We start from the raw sequence: 20,804 nt of genomic DNA, 5'->3' as shown, positions 1-20,804 counted from the left end.
TTTTTTTTTTTACAATACTGCAATTAATTCTACTTTTAGGCATATATAAATAAGAATTGAAAGTAGGAAATGAAATACTTTTGTGTTGAGAGAAGTGTTATTCACAATAGCCTAGAGGCAGAAGAAACCACATTCCCACTGACAGCTGAATGCCTAAGCAAAATATCATGTCTACACATAATGAAATATTAGCCTCAAAAAGGAAGCAAGTTCTAACACATACTGCAACATAATGAGTCTCGAAAACATGCTAAGTGAAATAAGCCAGCCGTAAAATGGCAAACTCTAGGAGTCCACTCATGTGAAGGGGACCCAGACTTGTCAGATTTATAAAGATAGAAAGTAGAGCGGTGCTTGCTAGGCACTGGGGGTACTGAGTGGAAGGTACTAGACTTCAGTTTTGCAAGATGAAATAAGTTCTGTGGGTAGACGGTAGTGAGGACAGCTGCAGACCAGTGTGCACAGCGCAGCTAGACTCCACCTAAAAACTATCAAAGTGGCATGTTTTTTCTTAAGTACATTTTACCAGTTTTTAAAAAGCAAGGGAAGACACAGGGGGAAGGGGGAAGGAAAGGACTTGCAAACATGAGTGAAATGGACTTCTGTGAACAGGGTTGTGCGAGCACCTCGGACAAGCTTGCTTTGAAGAGCCATCTTGCCGAGCCTTTGATTGATCTGTTTTTGTTCACCAGCATTGTCATTGATCTGTGCTCTGTGGCTACCTCCCCATCACTGGTCACATTGCTTTTCTTTTCCCTTGATCTCTGCATGCTGGCAGTTCCTGAAGGACCTCTCTTTGAGGCCCTCCCTGCTTACTGGGACCCACTTAGCAGTGGCAACCTTCTGTCTTCACATCTCATTCTGGGTATACAAGCTTCCAGTAATTAACATCTCATGCCTGACCTCTCTGCCAGGCTGCATCTGGAACCACAGCTGTCTGCTAGACTCTGCTCCAGCATCTCCGATTGTTTGGCTCAGACTGGACTCTCTTTTTCCTCGCTCTGCTGTTCCTGGCTATAGTGGAAGACACTGGTCACTTGAATCTCAGTTGCATGGGACACACACTAGCAATCCCTTTCCCTTTCCCTTCCAGCTCAGCTGAACTGTCAGCCCTGTTTGTCATCCCCTCTGTGACCACATAGTGCACAGGCATCCTGGTTTCTCCATCTACTGTTTGTGCACGACTCCCTTATTTTCCGTGAAACAATGTTCAGTAGCTACACCCTCCACACCTTCCCTAAGGCTACTCAGTAAATATTTCCTGTCTTCTTCCCCAGAACTCTGAAACCTCATATATTTTTGGGAGGTCACACAGGTAATACTAGTAATGAGCTCTGAAGGGAAATGATATGTGTCACTTTGCTAGAGCACATAAGCCAATATAGTACTTGTGTTCTTTTCCCTCAGGCATGGTAACTAGGGACGTTTGTGATGTTGGCTGCTTTGTCATCTGATGCCTCTGGAGAGGGCTCCCTTGCTGATGTGATGGGTGTGGGCCTCTCTCACCACTTTCAGCCTCTAAGAGCTGAAGGTTGTTAATGCGGCACAACCCAACCTGTACTGACGAATTCTGACCCTGTTGGTTTGTAAAGCTCAAGTTAGATCCAATGTCCCAGTGGATTGTGCTTGCTTGACCCGATAGGAAGATTCTAGAAGGCACAGCGGCCTGCTTAGGCACCAGAGCACTTCTCTCAGCAGTTTGGCTCCCTGTAGAGTGCCAGTAATTTAGATGCAGTTGTGCAGAGATGGATATCCCTTCCGCTTGCCTCTCCACAGGCCACCTTCTAAATTAATTAGAAGCTGGGGGTGAGCAGAGAGGACATTCTGTTAAGCCAGAGTGTTCTTTTTAAAATCGCAGAGTCTAAGTTACTATTTTCCTAAGACTTTGCCAAGTTGTGCCTCTATGAGAGTTGGCAGTGTTATTCTGGTGGTGAAAACATTGTGCTTTCCAGCCAGGAGCGTGACCCATTTCCTCACAGAGGCCTCAGCACCTGGAAGGGCTCTTGTGATTGCTGAGTGGCGCAGGGGACAGCCAGGCCCCCAGTCGGGAGTGCCCTGTGAGCTGCGGCCTGACAGGAGGTAGGCAGGACCCAGCCCGTCGAGGTGTCCAGGTGTCCCTGGAGCAGAGGGACAGCCATAGCCCTTCTGCCTATCTCTGACTAGGGAAGTGGCTATCTATGTGAAGCGAAGAGAAAAACACAGGCTTATTGTGTCCTGTGTGTGCTGCCTGTTGAATTCCAGAAACATAAAATGACAAGAGAAATGGGCAAGAGACAGAGATTTAATTGAATAAAAACTCCAGGCTGTGACAGGGGTGGGAAGACACAAAGCAGTAACTAACAACATAATTTTTTTTAAATGATGATACAATTAATTAACATCCTGGGTGAGTGCAAAGGGGGGGGGGAGCATCTCTCAGCCAAGAAACACTTCTAAATAAAGGAGAGAAGAACTTGGTGTTTTTAGCAAACCTCTATGTGCAAATGCCCCTGGTTATCATAACTTCAGCAAAGCTTGCCACCCGAAAGGGGTTTCTTGTACCAGGGGAAGCCAACAAAAGAGCCAATTTTGAATTTCAGTTTCTTCTGCATTTATGGTCATTAAGTCTCATCGGTGAGGGAAGAGTCCTGGCTAACACATGGTGAGGCCTGCTCATATCATTCATGCTTCAGAGTGAAGAGGACTGGTCTGGCCACCTTTGGTGGGGACTTGGAGGAGGGAACCCAGGAGCTAGAAGTCTTTCTGGAGTGGGTTTCCATGCCTCATGTCTTCTGAGGCTGGTGGCGCTAAAGCGGTTGACTCAGGTGGTGAGAGGGGTGTAGCCATAACCAGGTGCCATTTCCAGAAACATTTCCAGAAAATGTTCACTTACGGAAAAGAGTAGTTGGGATATAGAAGCTGCCTCAGATAGGCAGCTGCAATTCCAGGATTCAGGCAGACCACACCCTTCTTTCTAAAATCTTAGAGTGGAACATCCCACCTGCCTAAGGGTTTCGCGCTGGCAGCTGGGCATACATTTGGAGCCCACTTCTGGGAGGAGGACATACTCACTAACTTCTGAGCTTCTTATGACCCAGCAAATCAATTGGTCCATTCCTAGTTATACTGCTGTGTGCTGTGACATTTCCCTTAGTGAGGCCCATCTAGAGTCAAGAAACACAATGAAGTTGCTTGCTTGATGAGACTCTTGTCATGACCTTGTGATTTTTCTCCCTCTCAAGAGAACTTCCAAACAGGGCACTGTCTGGCTAGAAAGACTTAGCAATTGTAAGGTATTTGAAGAGAAAAATCATCTTTACACACAGCCGCTAGCCTAAGGCTCATACTCAGCGGGCTTCAGATTCATCTACATTTACTAGAAACATGGCTTCTCTTGCCACAATATCCTGTTGGCTCATGTCCAATCCAGTCATTCTTCTGCCTCAAAGAGACTATATAAAGTTAGGGCAGCAGAGAAACTTGGTGGCTTGACTTAAAATAGCAATGACTTTATTAAATAGCTACTCCTATAGCATGAGGCATATGTAAAGAGTAAGACACGAGGTATACAGATAGCTTTTGTGTTCTTGACCTTCCGTTGTTGAAAGAAGGGATTTTTCCAAGCTGACTTGCTTCATGCAAGTCCTACAGTAGCCATAAGTTGGAGTGGAAACTCACTTTCATGTGCTTACAGGGTGTGGTGGGAAGGCCACTGGTCACTCTGTAGAGATGTGCTATTGTAAATACAGTCATTCTTTTTGTTTTCTAAACTGAATTTGGCCTAAGGTAGAGATCTAATGGAAAACAAACAAACCAACAAGCAAAGATCTCACTACGACTAAAACAAACAACACAGAATACTTATTAATTTATAGAACTAAAGTTTAAAGTGAGTTATTTTCCCAGAGTCCAGGGGGCTGAGCTAGTCTCTGGCTAACTGTGTTTCAAATAAGGGAAGGCTCTTCATAGACAAGCAGACTCAAAAAATGTGGTTCAGATTTCAAAATGCCCCATTCAGAAAAAGAATGTGTTATCTAGATTTTTCTTTGCTCTGGTTAGGCATTTTAAACAGCTGCTTGGTATTTCATGGAATTATAAAGCTATGTATAACACAGGAATCATTCTGGAGCATATGTGCCTCCTTTCTTTACAATGAGAACTAAAATCCTGTTTTCAAACAAATGTGATCATTAACTGTGTAGTGTTGGAAAACATGGCGTGGTTACTTTCAGCAGGATCATTCCTAAGGAAAATGATTAAGTTCCCACGTGGAATCAAAATGTTTCCAGTTGGGGAAAGCCAACAAAGAGGAGAACAGGGGTCCTCCTTCAGAGTCACAAACATGTCAGAGGTCTCATGATTTCAACATGGGACAAGAGGACCACATCTTGTCTTGTGTCACAGCAGTGAAGAGCTTCCACGAAGAATAATTCACCTTGGAGAGGCTCCTAAATTGATAGGTTCCATTCTTGGAGGGGACTGAAAATACAGCCACAGCTCCATCCTTCTGGTGCATCTCCAGGGGTCAACATTTGATGGAGGCACGAAATTTCAGAGATTCAGTCTGTTTTCCCCCAAAAGACTGCTATCTTACATTGTATTTCCCAGAACCAGCTTCCGGGCTCTCCATTCTTCATTTTGTATCTCTAATCGTTGTGTTTTTATTTCTTTCTCAACAGTAGACCCAAACAAAGTGAAAAACCACAAGAAACGTCACCTCGGGAGACAGAAAAGACTAAGACAGATCTGATCACACAGGACAAGAGTCTGGGGCCTTGCCCTGCACAAGAGCAGTTAAGACCATGGGCTTGGCAGGCAGTGGCTGCTGCTGCGGCCACCGCTGTGAGTGCACAAACACTGTGTTTAGAGACTGGAACAAGTGCGGAAATAACATTGCTGAGTCCCGTCGGCTCAACTGTGCAGCTCATGGTGTCGGAGGTGGTTTTGGAGACGGGCATGAGCTCTCACTGTCGAAGCTGGCAGCTCGGCCCTGCCACTGTGGGGAGGAGAGAAGCCTGGTCATTGATCGCCCGTGGAATTGACATCTCAGATTCACCGGCTCATGCACTGTGCCCACCTCTCCAGGCCTCAGTAAGCTTTCTAGACTTTTGCTGTCAGCCATGCAAGAACATAAGGATACAAGCTTTGTTTGGAATGCTTGGTTTTCAGGAGAGACCTACTGCAGACCTATTTTTAGCTCCTTTTACAATACGTGTACAAAAAGTGTGTGTGTGTGTGTGTGTGTGTGTAGTATGTAATGAGGTGCTATGACTGGACCATTTCTGAGTGCTTCGGCCATTTTTCATACACTGAAATCAGATTATGTTAGCAGCAAAAAGAGGCAGTGTGTGCCCTTACTGCCAAGAGCCTACGATCATGAATTATTAGTAATTTGTCTGGGAGCTGTAAGCACAGGGGGAAAAAAAAAACCTGTTGCTGCTTTGGTTGGTTGGGGCCCTCTTCTTCAGTTTTAAGGTATCCTGTGAGCATATGCACCAGCTTGTGAATGGGGTAGGAAGTGAGGAGACACAGCCCAGCCCAGTCCATTCTCTCTACACTCTTCTAATACCTTTCTCCTCCCTTCCCTCCTTCCAGTGCCCCTCCCGAGTCCTATTGAAGTAGATGATGTAATGAGGCATGATGGAGTGGAGGAGAAGGGAGAGGATGATGGACCTGCACCTGCATCTGTTCGACCCTTTTTCAGATGAAAAAAAAAGCTAGGCATAGCTAAGTGATGCTTTCTGAGCAGAGATCTGACCCTGTGAATACTCCTGACCTATCTGGGAGTGCTCTAACTTCAAAGTGAGCCGCTGTCCACTGTCCACTGTTCACTGTTTTGTGGGCTGGGTAGAACCATTGCCTGCAGGGCAGCAGAGAGAGAGAGAGAGAGAGAGAGAGAGAGAGAGAGAGAGAGAGAGAGAGAGAGAGATGCTAAGTGGTTAAGATGGCTTTCTGAACCACAAATTGAGCCCCTTTCTGCTTCTCATGCGGTCTAGGCATCTCTTGTGTGGAGGGATGGAGCCGAGGGAGCATGCATTCAGATGATTGTGGAAGTGAATCCAGGAGGACAATGTTCCCCTTTCTCAGCACTCTCCAGACACAGCTGAGCTGTGTGAGAAGCAAAGTGGCTGACTTTCAGCGCCACCTGTGCAGTACGCAGCAAAAAAAAAAAACGGTCAAGGAGAGCTCACGAGGGCTACTTTCTTCTTAGTGCTCCCTGTGCAGGGCACACTGAAGGCTTCAACCAACCAAGGGCTGTAGGTGTGGATGACAGCCATGGCATGCGCCTGACCTGAGCAATCTCAGTGTGTCAGAACCAGAGGTGAATGTGGGACATCATCTAGTCCCTTAGTCTTCCAAATAAACAGAGACACAGAGAAGTCAAGATACAGGCAGTTAGGGGCAGAGCCTGGACCCAGTTGGGACTCCTCTCCCACTATTCACTAACTTTTCTTTTCTAGCCTGCCACTGTGTGCCACTGTGCTGGCATGTGACCACCCACTAGGGGAGGAAAGAGACACCAAGTGTAATAGGAACCCTAAGCTCTTCAGGCGCACACCAGGTACTTACTCCTAACTCCAGTGGCTGTCTCTCCGCTTGCAGCATCCACGTGAATGAAATCACAACCGAGGGGTCCCCTGGTGAGATATTTTAGATACATAAATGCCTGCTTCTTGAGCCCCCTGGGACTTCTGACTCCAGTGCTTCTTAACCAGAAGGTGACATAAGAGAATTCCTTGTGCTTTCATTCAGCAAAACTTCCTATTTCTCCCTTACTACCTTCAGTCAGTACAAGGTAGAAAGTCACTGTGGGCTTCTCCCCTGAGTAAGCATGACACTTAAGTAAACTGATCCACAGGCCGGGTCAGAACAGAAAACATGACATGGCTATACCAAGTACCCTTGTCCTTTCTATGACAGCCCAGAGAGTAGCCACACAGAGCATAACTGTTTATCAGGGACAAATGAGAAAGGCTCCCTTCCTAGCCTCTGATATTTTCCTAGGATGATAAACAAAGGAAAGAGATGGGGTTCATGGACAATGTGAATGACTCCAGCAGGCTTATCAAGGTGGCTATGAAATAGAAGAGAACCCATCCCAGCACACAGGGAGCTTATTGTTCTGGGGCAGCTGTGTCCCTCTTGGGTCCTTTGCTATAATGAAATGGGTACTGTTCCAGATGAGATCTCGAAGGTCTATGTCAGGTGATTTGAACATGTCCCTTTGCTAACCAAGCACCTTGAATAAGGTCACTAGCCACATCAGCTCTGTGTGCGTGGGTAACAATGACACAGAGTACTCGGAGAGAAGGGCACTTGCTATGGCTTAATGGATTTTTATTCATGAGAGATCCCAGCAGGGGAAAATACCTTTCCAGTTAATTTGTTTCCCTCAACCTTAATTTTAAACCCCAAACAGTGGAGCTCGCGTGGTGCTCTCTGTTCTCATTAATAAAAAAGAAATGATCGGGGCACCTGAGTGGGACAACTGTGGAGGGCTTCATAGAGATCAGGGCATTTATCATCCCCAAAGCTGGGACGGTTTCTTTATAGGTTACTCAAATACAAGAATTGAGTTTCAAGCTAAACGGAGCCCCTAAGAAGGCAAGGTGGGGGGAGATATAGGTGGAAGCAATCCCGGGGACACAGAGTGACTAGGTCATATTAGCCAGATGAGGTTGTAGACACATTTCATAAAGGTGCTTAAACTGTGGGTGTTAAGAGGGGCAGTAGAAACCACACCGATGCAGACTGCCCGCAATCCTAAGTTGCCAAGACAAATGTCATTTCAGCTTCTCCTCACAGAGAAGCAATCTGCCAGCAAGCAGAGAATCAGAGGAGAGTGGGTGGAGGAAGGCCGCGCTCCACGCTGCCAGGTCAAGAAAAAAAGCAAACCCAAAGGATATGAATCAATTTAATCTCTTTTTCGTTTTCCATATACAGTTACTTTCTCGTTACTGTCTCATCAAATATTCATTTTCAAGGGCTTCACACCACTTTATCTTTCTTGCCTTTGTCAGCTGGGCTAGCCAGTTGGAGTTTCTTAAAGAAAAGGCTCTTGGAATCAATTATTTGGCTTAATTAGACAGTATTCATCATGATTCCAGGATCAAGGCCCATCACTTCTGGGTGACTTTGCAAGTCACTCCAGCCACCGCTCAGGTGGTTTCTTTCATTGTTAGAGGTGGGCGGAAGGACCTAGCAATGGTGGTCCACTATTCCAGAGTCAAGCTTAGAGAAGCAGCCATGGTTCCGTTTGTAGGTTCCTGGGCCCGTTTGTCACTGAGGGTCAGCGCTGATCAGAAAAGCTGAGATGCAAGTGTCTTATCCTCTCACTTATCCTCTCACTTTCTCAACCAGAAAACCGAAGACCAGAGGGAGCAGTGAAGTGTCACAGCCCGCCAAAGGCCTCTTAGCTCACATTCCATGTCAAGCCCCCAAACTTCCTGAAACTAGTTAATTTATTTATATATTTATTCTATTCTCAAATGTCTCCATAATATTATAACAGAAGGGGGGGATTAAGGCACTACATCCCATCCCTGAGTTGAATCCACATGGACTTTTATGAGATATCAGAGTGGCTTCAGGCTGGCGAGGACTCTGCCTACCAGTGCCTACTTGTGACTGCAGTAGGAACCTCACTCAAGAGTGCCTTCTGGCTGAGAGGGCGGGGCTCCACAAAGGAAAAAAATCACAGCCACAAGAGTGGAAGGAAAGAACTAAACTGACAGGATCTGTGGCCTATTTCTAGGTCCTTGATTCTGCCTTAGGGCCTGGGGAGATAAGCTGACTGACTAGTCTGGCTCCCTGGAAGCCACTATCTCCAACAGATTCCAGCACATCTACTCCCCTGAGCCTTTGTTCTTCCTTGGGACAACACCTCAAACCATGATCGGAATTGCTGTACCCACCCTAAGGAAGGGGGTCTGCAGGACCTCAGGTGTGCCATGCCTTTTCTGATCAGAGCGGAGAAAGGAGGATGTTCTTAAAGGCCATGTGGCAGAAGAGAGAACTCTGTAGTTTTGTGTTGTTTTCTATTATGCACAGTTGTCTAGACTTAGTGGATGCCTGCTAAGAGGAAGGAGTCATCACCCAGCTTTCCAGGGTGGGCTGGATATGAGATCCTGAAAATGAAGCTGAAAGCTGGACTGACCACCCCAACACCCCAACACACTTGAGCAAAAGCAGGCCTGGGGACCACCAGCTCTCATGCGCAGGGTTTGGCACAAGTGGCATAGACAATACATATTCCTCAAAACTGCCATTGAGAGAGGAGTGATGGGCTCCGGAGAGGCCACGCTTGGAGCCCCAGCTTTGTTAGAACTCAGGCCTCCAGCTTTAGTTAGAAGGTGTGACACCTTGACACCATACTCTCTTTCCCAGGGATGGTAAGAGACAGTGTGCAGCAGAGCCGAGTGTGTTCATTGGCTACCTCATCTAAGAGGTGGAAGTTGCCAAGGGGTAGCTGTCTGGAGCCTCAGAGAACTTACTGTTCTAACTGGGGTGGAATTTCTTGCCAATTCTGATCTCACCCTCTGGGGCTTACAGGACTGAGCAGCCTGGGGGCCTTGGGAAAGCTTTTCAAGCCTGGCATGGTGGACTGCCCGGAAGACTTCAGAGTTACTACTTCCCATTAAGAACATGGCATTGCCTTTGAACTTTGGGTTTTCTTTCCTTCCCTTTCTCTTCCTTCCTTTCTTTCTTCTTTCTTTCTTTCTTTTTTTCTTTCTTTTTCTCTCTTTCTCTTTCCTTCCTTCTCTTTCTTTCTTTCTCTCTCTTTCCTTCCTTCTCTTTCTTTCTCTTTCTCTCTTTCCTTCTCTTCCTTCCTTTCTTTCTTTCTTTCTTTCTTTCTTTCTTTCTTTCTGAGACTAGGTCCTGTGTAGCCCACATTGGCCTTCAAACCTGCTATGAAACTGAGGATGACCTTAAGCTTTGAATTCTCCTGCCAAGCGCTGGGTTACAGTGTGTTCTGCCACACCTAACATTAGACAGTGCTGGGGATTGAACTCAGGATTTCATGCATGCTAGGCCAGGAGTCTACCAACTGCACTACACCATCCCTAGCCCCATCACCATAACTTATAAAGTGCTCACAATCAGGGACTTCTTGCCAGGCAACATCCATCTTCTTCCTCATCTTATATACTCGTATGCCATGTTATACACTGGATGCTCCCCATGCCCCCATTCCATAAGAGGCCAAGGACTCAGAGCAGCCGCCTGCCATTCTTCAGCCCACGCCACCATGCAGTAAACATGCCAATGGCCAGGCAACCTCACCCACCTCTTTGAAGGATTTCTTTACCTCCACCAAGGAGTGCCAGTGTGCAATGGGCTTCCGTGGGTATGCCAGCATCTCATTCCAGTGGTCCCTGCCAAGGCCTTCAGCATTGATCCCCACTCTACAGACTCCTATGATCTCATTGTGGCCAACTCTGAGGGAGGAAACAAAGGTCTTAGCAGTGGCCATTCAAAATGCTCCCAGACAGAGAAGTCTTTTGGGGGTGGGACTCTGTCTAGCACGTCTAACTCAGAACCATGAGCTCTGAAAACCAGTGCTTATCAGCAGAGTGTTAGCCTGCCAGTGACCTAAGGCTTTGCCCAACCTTTTAAGTAAGGTAACAGACTTAAAGAAGTGAGCAAAGTCTACAGATCTATTTGCAATCTCAGGAAACAGTAGCAGGAGGCCTGACTGGGTATTAAGAATGTCTCTTCCCTTATTTGACTTGGAAAGCACGTTGCAACCTCTCTGGAGATCCCGGTACTTGGAAATAAACCAACCAGCTCTGACCATCATTTCTCCACACCACTATTGTCTAGGCTGTAGTTTATTCACTCAGCAAGAACACAAATCATCTCTCAAGTACATTAGTCAAGCACCTACCATGCCTGAGAAGTTGCACTAAAAACCTAGGGTTGGGATGCTATTGTGTGATTTTTGTATCCTTCAGCTGAAATGACACTTGGAGAAAAGTCATGGCAGATGGAGCAGCTGAAAATGTTTCTAAGCAAGCCTTTGGAAGGAAGCATCAAAAAAAAAAGAGAAGAAAAGGGAGAGGATTTAGCGGGATAGTTTACGGTGATTTTTGTGGGTCCAGATTATGGGAGGTCTGTGCAAGGGGAGCCAGGGGTGGTTCTTCAGAAGGGCAAGACCAGGAGGAGAGCATCCATGTAGATGTATCCTGAGTCTGGTGGCTGACTTAGGGTGGAGAGTGATGAGGCTTCATAGCCTTCCTGTGGGAGAGCAGATGCTAGAGAGGCATTTTAAAGGGCAGACGGTAGCACTTGGTAGGAAGTAGAAGAAAAGAAGTGGCCAGGAATTACCCAAGGGAAGCGGTAGGGTGGAAGAAGTGGCCAGGAATTACCCAAGGGAAGCGGTAGGGTGGTTCATGCTCTTTCTCAAATTCCTATGTCTTTCTTAAGTGGGGTCATATTTGAAGCCAATAGGTTCCAAGCCATGGGTCTAAGGTCAAGGGTCTCTATGCTGCCTTGGAGGAGCAACCACATCCCGAAGGACAGGCACCTACCTATCATAGTCCATAACGGAGATGAGCAGGCTCACTTGATCCATGTTTTCTGGGGGGATGTCAAAGATGATGGCCTCATTGTACACAGGGTTAAGAGTGTTCTTTTTTATGGTTGTTTTCTTCTTTTTCAGTCTCCGTCCATCACACAGTAGGGATACTTTGACATAGGGATCTGTGTGGATGAGGGCAGTGTGAGAAGATAAGAGGTTGAACCAATTTTTGATGTTGCTGTTGTTTTTGTTTGTTTGGTTGTTTTTTGACACCGATTCTACTCTGTAGCCCAGGCTGGCCTCAAACTCACAACTATCCACCTGTCTCAGCCTTTCCAAGTGCTGAGATGACAGGTGTGAGACATTATTAGACAGATGTTCTTGAATAACATTTGCCACAGAGAGACGGAATCCCTGGGCCTACTGTTGTTCATTGGATGGGATCCGTGGGCTAACATAATTAAGTCATCTGTCTCGGAGCGCACCTGTCTCTGAGGACAATCCACACTTAATAAATTCAGTTTTTAGCTACCTTTGTATACTTGGTAGGATGCCTAGTGGTGTGTCACTAATAGGAAAACTAGCCCCAATTTAGACAAGACTCTTGTCTATGGTTATGTAGTTCCCAGCCCTAAATCTCAGCTGCACTCTCTTTGGCTGGAGAACTCAAAGAGCATTGAAACTAACAAAAGCGCTGTTTCTTTCACGTATACAGAGTCATTTCCTCTGGAGTCTTGCCAGCTTTTTAACCAAAGGATAAGGGGGTTAAAAATAGGATGTGGTGAAGCCCAGGGAACATGTCAGAAAGAAGCAACAGCATCAGTCACACTGCTGCTCCTGTCCTCTGCCTAGAAGACATGCTTCTGGGCCCACTGTCCCAGTAATCTCATTTCCATTTGGAATCAGGAAGCAGGGAGGTGGCCCAGCCTGCTGCTTCCCTGGAGGCCATTTCCTGGTCACTTCTGAGCAGTGAAGCAAGAGAACTGTGGCCAGGAGAGTGAGCGAGGTGCTCCCGCCCCCCAGACTCAGGGCAGCTGGCTGACATTTTATTTCTCAGTGGGATCTTGGATTCTCTCCATGCTGCAAAGAGATGTCTTTTTATTAAGCGTCCATGTACCGCCTAATCTTCTCTCCCCTTTAACTTTCTGAATGGATATTTCATGGTCATCTTTCTACCCTGAAATTTTCTACTCATCCAAACGAAGAGACACCTATTATATCTCATAGCACAGGTGTCTCAGTCGCATCATAATTAGTATTTATGCGGCACTGCTCAAGAAAAAGGACAACGTACAGGCAATAATAGCTTTGAGACCGTGATGTGCTCAGACACCTTCTTGTCCAGGAGCCAGGGCTCATGTGAACCTGTCAGGAGGAGTGAGCCAAAGTAGCCCCTCTCCTGGCTCTGTAGTTCTGAGGTATGTTGTGGTGGCTCCTGGATCCCTGAGCACCCACTGGGCCTCGTACTGTTTGGCATCATGTTGAAGAAAGGGCAGATGAAGGCTACACTTAGAGTAAAAACTAGAGAAACTATACACTTGAGAGGTGAACCCAACCAAGCTCCAAGCCTTGAGAGCATTCTTACAGACACCCAAGTGAGCTGCTGACTCACCAGTGTGACAGTGGCAGCTGTGCCTTAGCCACGGGACCACTTGGGCTGATGGAGGAACTGGGGATGACACTGAGGAATTTAATCAACCTCCTGTCTCTGACTATATACTTTCAGGACCCCCGACTCAGGGGAGCATTTGGCAAAAAGGAAGGAGTGTTGAGAGTCTGTATGCCACAGTTATCTGGTCTCTGTGGGCTCCTTCCCCTATGGTTACCCCTTAGGGAGCTGTCCAGATTACCACAGGGAAAAGAGCCAGGCCCAAGTCCCATCTTTAATATTCAAGTCTTTCCATCTATATATTGCTTTAGAAAGTGTCTCTACGTTTGCAGCAACTTGTTCCTCTTCTATTCCTGGTCCCAGACACTCCATTCCGAAACACATTTCCATGTAAGGGAAATACAGACATAGCCACTTGTCCCATGAGCTACTGGGCCAGTGCCTTCTTCCCCAACTCTGTCCATTCCTATAAGGAATATCTGGTTCACATTATTTGGTGGAATTCCTTTCTGCAGGAGCCAAGCTCTCACCAGCATCCAAGAGGCTAATCAGAGAGCAGAGATGACTGCTCCCCAGGGTGCTTCAGGGGAAATGTTTGTGGCTTTCAGTTGGAATAGTGGCCCCAGATGATCTTTGAGGTCTCTTCCTCACTATGATGCCCTGAGTACCAGGGACCTAAGCTCAGCACTGTATTCCTGCCTCATTGTGTGGGAGCCATCAGAATCCAGCATTTGGAACATGCTCTGTGCTAAGAAATGTCATCATCATGGTTACTTCACATCTACACTGTAAAATGTTCATCATTGATAGCTCTGTTTTACAGGCAGAAAATGGAGGCTTCGAGAGATTAAATGATTTGCATAGGAATTGATCCCAGGCCAGACTCTAAAGTCACTTTCGATTGCTAAAGACAGAGCAATATAAACCAGGGGCAGTAGAGACAAAAGGGCTAACCCACACTTTTTGTAGCATACTGGCTTTTATTATTTTGTACCATTTTTATGGTCATGACTCTAGGAAATAGGCTTAGACAGTTGATTGTGGGCTAGTTTAGATCAAAGAGAATAGGAAGATCTTTGGTTTCGGAGGTCAGTGCCGTTGTAAGTCTAGAACAGAAATTAAGGAACTCCATTTCCCTTCCACATTAGTCCAACAGCAGACCTGTCTGGGCTGAAGGCAATGACAACCTCAACCTCACAAACAGACAAGGGAGCACGGGGTACCCTGGGCATGCTGGTTTCTACTTCATCACCTAAGGCTATATTCCTATGTTATATGTAAATTCACTCATTCACTGTTCACTCACTCCTTCATTAGTTCATATTTAATGAATGCCTATGGTGTTTCATGCCTTGCTCCAGAGACTGATGCAAAGAAGGCCCTGGCATTTACAGAATCCAGCCAAGATTTAACATGAGAGTCCAGACTCAGGGAGGGAAGAGAGAAAGCTGTGAGGGAGAGGTTAGAACTTAACATCAAAAAACAATCCTTTCACGCCCCCCCCAACCCTCTGATTCACAGCAGCCCCTGTTATTACCCATGGCTTCACTTAGAATCACACTCCAGCACATCAATTTGATTACAACAGAGAAGACAGTCTTGGAGACTGGGACAGCAAAATCCTATTTCCCTTAGCCGCCTTGAGAGCCCTTAGTGAATTTCTGTCCTCGTGTGCACTTATTTTGGTATTGAAATGAAATCTACATTGGCTGTATTTGGGGAAAGCTGGCTTGCTGTTGCCCGAGAGCTTTTTCCCATGTCAGTTGAGGTTCCTGATGCTTTCTGCTGCATCCTGATGTGAGTTAGCTGCTGTGTGTGTGTGCATGCATGCGTGTGCATGTGCGTGTGTGCATGCATGCGTGTGTATGTGTGTGCGCATGCATGTGTGTGCACGCATACGTGCGTGTGTGTGCGCGTGCACGTGTGTGTGTATATGTGTGTGCGCATGCATGCATGTGTGTGAGTGTGTGTGTGTGTATGTGCGTGTGTGCATGTGTGTGTGATGTGAGAGTGTGTGTTTGCATGTGTTTGTGTGTGTGCATGTGTGCATGCATGTGTGTGTGAGCTTTTGTGCATGCATCCATGTGTGTGAGTGTGTGTGTATGTGTGTGAGTGTGTGTGTGCGTGCATGCATGTGTATGTGTATGCGTGCATGTGTGTGTGAGTGTGTGCATGCGTGCGTGTGTATGTATGTGCGTGTGTGTGCATGCGTGTGTATGTGTGTGCGCGTGCATGTGTTTGCACATGTGTGCGTGTGTGCGCACATGTGTGCGTGTGTGCATGTGTGTGTGTGTGTGTGTGTGTGTGTGTGAGCTTGATGGCCTTCAGTGAAGGCTTTTGAACTGCGGTGAGCACTGCAGTGGCTGTTGGAGTCTGGAGCATGGTCTTGAAAGGATTCAAAAAAAGAAAAACTCAGTTTCTTAGCCCTGAACCCCTTTCTCCATCTTCATGGGGCAAACTTGGACCCAGAGGTTTCCAGCTGGACCACCATCACGGCCTCTCCTCTTTTCTTCTGTTCTCTACCATGGTGGGAACAGAGGCAGGGTACTCATGCTCAGTAAGTACTCTGTCCAGCACGTGCTATGTGTGTGCTTGTAGAAGGGGTCGAACCTCTTGTACCATGTCAGGCCTGCAAGTTTTGGCAGCTGCCTTCACACAAAGTGTCTCCCGTGGCTGGAACTGCACTAGATTTCTATTCAGCGGCTGTGGTGCTAAGACCAATGCGGGAGCTTTGCAGAAACACACACACACACACACACACACACACACCAAATACTTGACTACAAAGGTACTTCGCTTTCCAACGCATTCCCTCCTTTGGCTTAGCATGCAGACGGTTGCCCTTGGCCTCGGTGAACCTGCCCACACTGATATTCCAACTCTATATTATTTCTGTAGGAGCTGGGGAGACTAGACTCCCTCCAAGAAGAACTCTAATTGGAATAGTATTTACTCAGTGCTTACAAGTGCATAAATTGGCACAGATATTCTGCTTCTAACCAAAGGATAGTGTTAACATGCCCACTTTTCATATTGAAAAAAAAAAACCCACTATAATAATTTAGATCTTGAATATCCCTCAAGGATATTGAAGACGTGGTCCCAGCCTGTGGTGCTAGTCAAGGTGGAAACTCTAGGCTCCTGGGGACAGGGATGTAGGACTTTGGCCCCATGCCTTCTCGTTTCCTAGCTGACACGAGGGAACAGGCTCCCCTAAGAGGTGCCCCTGCATACTGAGCTACCACAGGCCCACAAGCAAGAGGGTCAAATGATTCTGGGCTAAAACCTTTGAACCTGTAAGCCAAATAATCTTTTCCTCCTTCAATCCTGTCATCGCAGATCTGTGCTGGCACCATGGCGGAGCACCAGCATAGAAATCACATTTTTACATAGGAACAATGCAGTAGAGGTGGAAATCAGATGCAGGCAGTTTGCCTCCTTAAGAAAAGTGGCAGCTCTTGCCCTTTCTTCCTGAACACTCTTAGAAACCCTACGGTTTGGACTTTAGGGAGGCCAAATGCTCACCCCGGGGGTAAGAGAGGTACCTGAGTAGCCTGTGATGTCCATTGCTTTGAGATTGCGACATTTGATCACTGTGAGGGTGAGCCTGCCTGCTGTGGGCAGGTAGCAGAGAGAGAACATGATCTCTCCCAAGTCCACACTTTCCTGCAAGAGAAGCAGATGAGAGAGCAGGTGAGGGGTACTCACAATGGCTGTGGTGAACTCTGGAGCCCCAAAACGTTTGCAACTGTAGTAGTGAATGTATTTAAGACCTAAGAGACTGGTGATCACCATGCTCCTCCTCCTCCTCTTCCTCCTCCTCCTCCTCCTCCTCCTCCTCCTCCTCCTCCTTCTCCTCCTCCTCTTCTAAATTTTGAGATCAGTTTGAGGCTGACCTCAGACTTGCTCTGCAACTAAAGATGATCTTGAACTTTTAATTCTCCCGCTTCTACCCTCTGAGCACTGGCCTGGCTTACAAGCTTGCACCACCATACCTGGTTTATGAGTTGCTAGGCAAGCACTCTGCCAACCGAACTGCACTCCAGCCCCTCCTTCTTGCTTCTGATTAGATTGTGGCCCTATCCTTGACTCTGCTCTGGACGCTGGCTTTCTATAGCCATAGCCTGCAGACCCTTGGTGGTTCGTGTATCTTTGGCCTGTAACTGACCCTCTGATTTCCTGCCTGTCCTGTCTTGTGGTTGGAACACACATTCCAGTCCTCAGATTGTCCTCCTTCCAGGACATCTGCAACTCTTTTCTGCTCTGTTTCCCAGCTTATTTGTCTTTCACCACCCGGCTGCCTTGGCCTCAGGCTCTATCTTCCTGTCTAGAAGTAGACGTGCAAAGAATTGATACCCTGCTGAGGCCATGCTGCCAACCAGCCAGATGTACACTGACCATCCTGTGCTTTGTGAACTGCCTCACATCCGGTTTGTTATCCTCCCTTAAATGTGATGATCCTTCAGAAATACACACATGCTCTATTGCCTCTCCTACCCCAGAATCATCCTGCCTAGGGATCCCTGGAAGCTTCTGAGCAGAAAATGTCCTTTCCTAGAAAGTCATAACATCTTTCTAGAACAACAGCAAGCATGCCCATCTGTTGTATGAGATAGCACCTCGCCAGATTGCTTTCTCTGCCTGCTTATGGTAAGGGGGGGGTACAGACAGCTTAGAATTCAAAGACATGGAACCTCATTCAGAGGTGAGTGGGAGGAGGAGGTGGAGGAAGAGGAGGCCAGAGTTTGAAGTGGTCCTGATTCCAGGTGGGTCCGTCTATGTGTTTATTCATCTACCCATTTATTCTGTGGAAAATATCTATTGAGCATCTGACATGTGCTAGGTGTTGATTCATATGGGAGAACAAAGACACAAAATCCCTACCTTCACAGAGTTTACATTTTCTTAGGGCCATAGATACTATATATATAATTTTAAAAGGAAAAAAGAGTAATCAAAAGTATTAAGGGGAAAAAGGTTAGACAGAGAAGGGGTTAATAATGACTGTGGGGATGTGTTACTATTGAAATTTTTAGCTAGGTAAGGGCTCCCTGACTACACTCAGTTGTTCATTGGTTAGTTCGTTCCTCTTCCTCCTTCTCTCTTCCTCTTCTTATTTCAGATTTATTTATGTGTATGTGTTGTTACATATTTGCACATGCAACGTGTTCGTGCCTAGTGCCTGTGAAGGTCAGAAGAGGGCGTCAAATGTCACTAGAATGAGAGTTACAAATGGCTGTGAGTCATTACCATGTGGGTGCTGGGAATCTCCCAGGTCCTCTGCAAGAACAAGCGCTCTTAGCCGCTAAGCCATCTCTCCAGCTTGGGCTGGCCCAGCCTTATTTGAGTGCTGGCTGGAGGCATGCTTCAGGGTTGAATGTAGTCCCCAAACCCACAACATGTGCACGGTGTATCAGGGTATAACCAGTTCAAAGATGGTGCTAGGATCTCCATCATTCTCAGGTGTGCCTCTTGTCTCCCTAGACCCTTCCTTAAGGGAGGGAGACACAGAAGCTGCCCTATGCCCTGGCACTGTGGCCAGGCCCATCTGTGTGGTCAGTGGCACAGCTGGATAATACACCGTCTCTGACTGAAGTGATGAGATGCAAGCAGGAATATATCTCTCCTGATTTCCCTAACAGAGCTCTAAGTCTAATCCTGCCCAGCATTTCAGAAACTGTGCCAGATCACTAAGTATAATAACAGGAGCCAACGCCGTGTGCTGTTCACTTGCCCACTAAGTCCTGTACTGATTTTCCTCAGTGAGCCTTAGCCTAGCACTTCAGTGTGGGTGCTCCTATTGTGCCTGCTTCACACTGGAGGAAACGAATGTCCCTGATGTTAAGGACTTGCCTGAGGATGCATGACTTTAGTGCCAGACATTCATATGTCAATGTCCCTCCTTAGACACCTCAGCTCTTCCCTGATTCAGCTTCTAAATCAGGACTCTTTGTTTGGGGGCTTTCAGCAGTCGTCGGCTTTCTTATCTCCTCATCTCATTCCTTCTGTGTGCCAACCTCTGCTCCGAATAAGTTGTCTAGCTTTAGTTCCTTATGCTAAAACCTTCTCCCTCTTCCCTTTGCTTAGACGATTCCATATCTGATGAACAGTGCACGGGAATTGCTAAGTCACTCCAGTCCCCATATAGTAACTAACAAAAGGCCCTTTTCATGCAGGATCCCCCCTGCCTTACAAACCACAGTGCTTTGGAGACAGCAAAAAGCACACACAAGCTGCCTCACATGCCTCCGAGAAAGGATGGCTGCATTTCAGCCAAAAGAGTGCTGGCAGGAAGGATTCTCTGTACCCATCTTATGATCAAGGTAGGGCCTCAGGAAGATTTCTGGGAGCCCCTATGGTTCCTCTAATACAGAATAAAGAAAGAGGTTGCTCTTACCACATTCCCATCTTTCCGAACTATAGTAGCAGAGTGGCTTTTTCATAAGTTACCCCTTTCTGGGAGTTGGAGCCGGTTTGTTCATGTTGGCTTTGGCTACGTGAGATCCATCAGGGTAAATGGAGTCTCTGTGAACAGCTCTCAAGGATGGCTCCCTTTAGGGAGCACTGGCCCAAGGGATCCCCCCTGTTTGCAAGGCTGTCCTTTCTCAGGAGACTGTGAAGGTGTGTGGGTGCTGGGTGTGCAGTGCAGTATAGAATCCCCAGACCCTGTATGCAGTGGCAACTTTCATTCTCCACTGATGGTCCGGGCAGGAATGGGAACAGGCTCAGAATCCCATCAGGATTCAGAAAGCAAATGAGTTTTGGGGCCAAAGCCCAGTGCCAGGGGCTTCTGCTGTGGCAACCTGGTCCCTTTCCCCCTGGACCTGTTGGCAAGCTGGCTCCTGTGACTTAGTGGACTAGGAGGTAATGTTCCACTTCACAGACAGACAACACAGGGCTGGATTGCTTGCTAAAGCAAAGTAGGTTAATTCTGAGTAAACAGAGAGGTGGGAGGTAAACAGCCAGCCACTACCTGAGCTGCCCTACCTGGTGGGCCAAGGCTCTTTCTCTCCCTCTGACCTCTGTCACAGGTTTCTACCCAATTCTATACAGCTTGCCAGCCTTTTATCCTAATTAGGAGTGTTTGAGACTTTGGCCTTTAATAAAAACCAGGGGTGCCAGGGGCTGCAGACCAGCCGGGGCCTTATTGCTTTCATCTCTACCTGGTGTCAGAGGCTGCCTTAGGGCAGACTAGTAATGAGCTCCAGTGTGGGAGAGGTCACTGAGGTCCACAGAGTGGCAGAGAGAAGCTCCACCCCTTCTACCAACCTAGGGGCTGATAGGACTGGTCTGAGCTCACTAGCAGCTACCTAAAGTCCTGGCTGAGGCTGGGAGGGGAAGCAGGCCTCTGGAGAAATCTGTCCTAAGTGTGGCCTGTCTCCCACTCACCAATGTTTCTGCCCACAATAGTAGCATGCTTTAGGCCTCAGGGTCCAAAGTGCCTGGGCAGCAAGATTCTGAGGACATATCCATTGCAGTGTTGCCTCCACTGGTTCCACAGCAGCTACTTGCCACAGATCATGAAAGTATGTCTTTCTCCTTGATGCACTTGATATAACCGTAGACATAGTAGATGATGATGGTACTGCTGCTGATGGTGGTAGTGGTGGTGGTGGTGGTGATGGTGATGGTGGTGGTGGTGGTGGTGGGTGATGGTGATGGTGGTGGTGGTGATGGTGGTGGTGGTGATGGTGG

The 20,804-nt window shown here is 47.1% G+C and overlaps 1 protein-coding gene across 4 annotated transcripts in view; it reads right to left on the bottom strand.

The window, feature by feature from the left end:
• Nucleotides 1–2,263: 2,263 nt before the first annotated feature.
• Syt6 (synaptotagmin 6) overlaps nucleotides 2,264–20,804 on the bottom strand; it is a 60,168-nt gene continuing 41,627 nt past the window's right edge. The window contains exons 4-8 of one of the 4 annotated variants that reach the window (XR_004119738.1): nucleotides 16,655–16,775; nucleotides 11,511–11,682; nucleotides 10,268–10,418; nucleotides 6,550–6,617; nucleotides 2,264–4,975 (exon numbers count right to left, since the gene is read on the bottom strand). Coding sequence is in view for 2 of the 4 variants with exons in the window: in XM_031375030.1 (XP_031230890.1) it covers nucleotides 4,904–4,975; nucleotides 10,268–10,418; nucleotides 11,511–11,682; nucleotides 16,655–16,775 (516 nt within the window). In the remaining 2 variants the exon portion in view is untranslated. The remainder of the gene's footprint in view (nucleotides 4,976–6,549; nucleotides 6,618–10,267; nucleotides 10,419–11,510; nucleotides 11,683–16,654; nucleotides 16,776–20,804) is intronic. The other 3 variants (XR_004119739.1, XM_031375030.1, XM_031375031.1) reach the window with 3 other exon arrangements.

This window comes from Mastomys coucha, unplaced genomic scaffold, assembly GCF_008632895.1.
Source record: "Mastomys coucha isolate ucsf_1 unplaced genomic scaffold, UCSF_Mcou_1 pScaffold16, whole genome shotgun sequence".
NCBI classification, from domain to species: Eukaryota; Metazoa; Chordata; class Mammalia; order Rodentia; family Muridae; genus Mastomys; species Mastomys coucha.
This window is presented reverse-complemented; position numbering and strand designations above follow the sequence as displayed.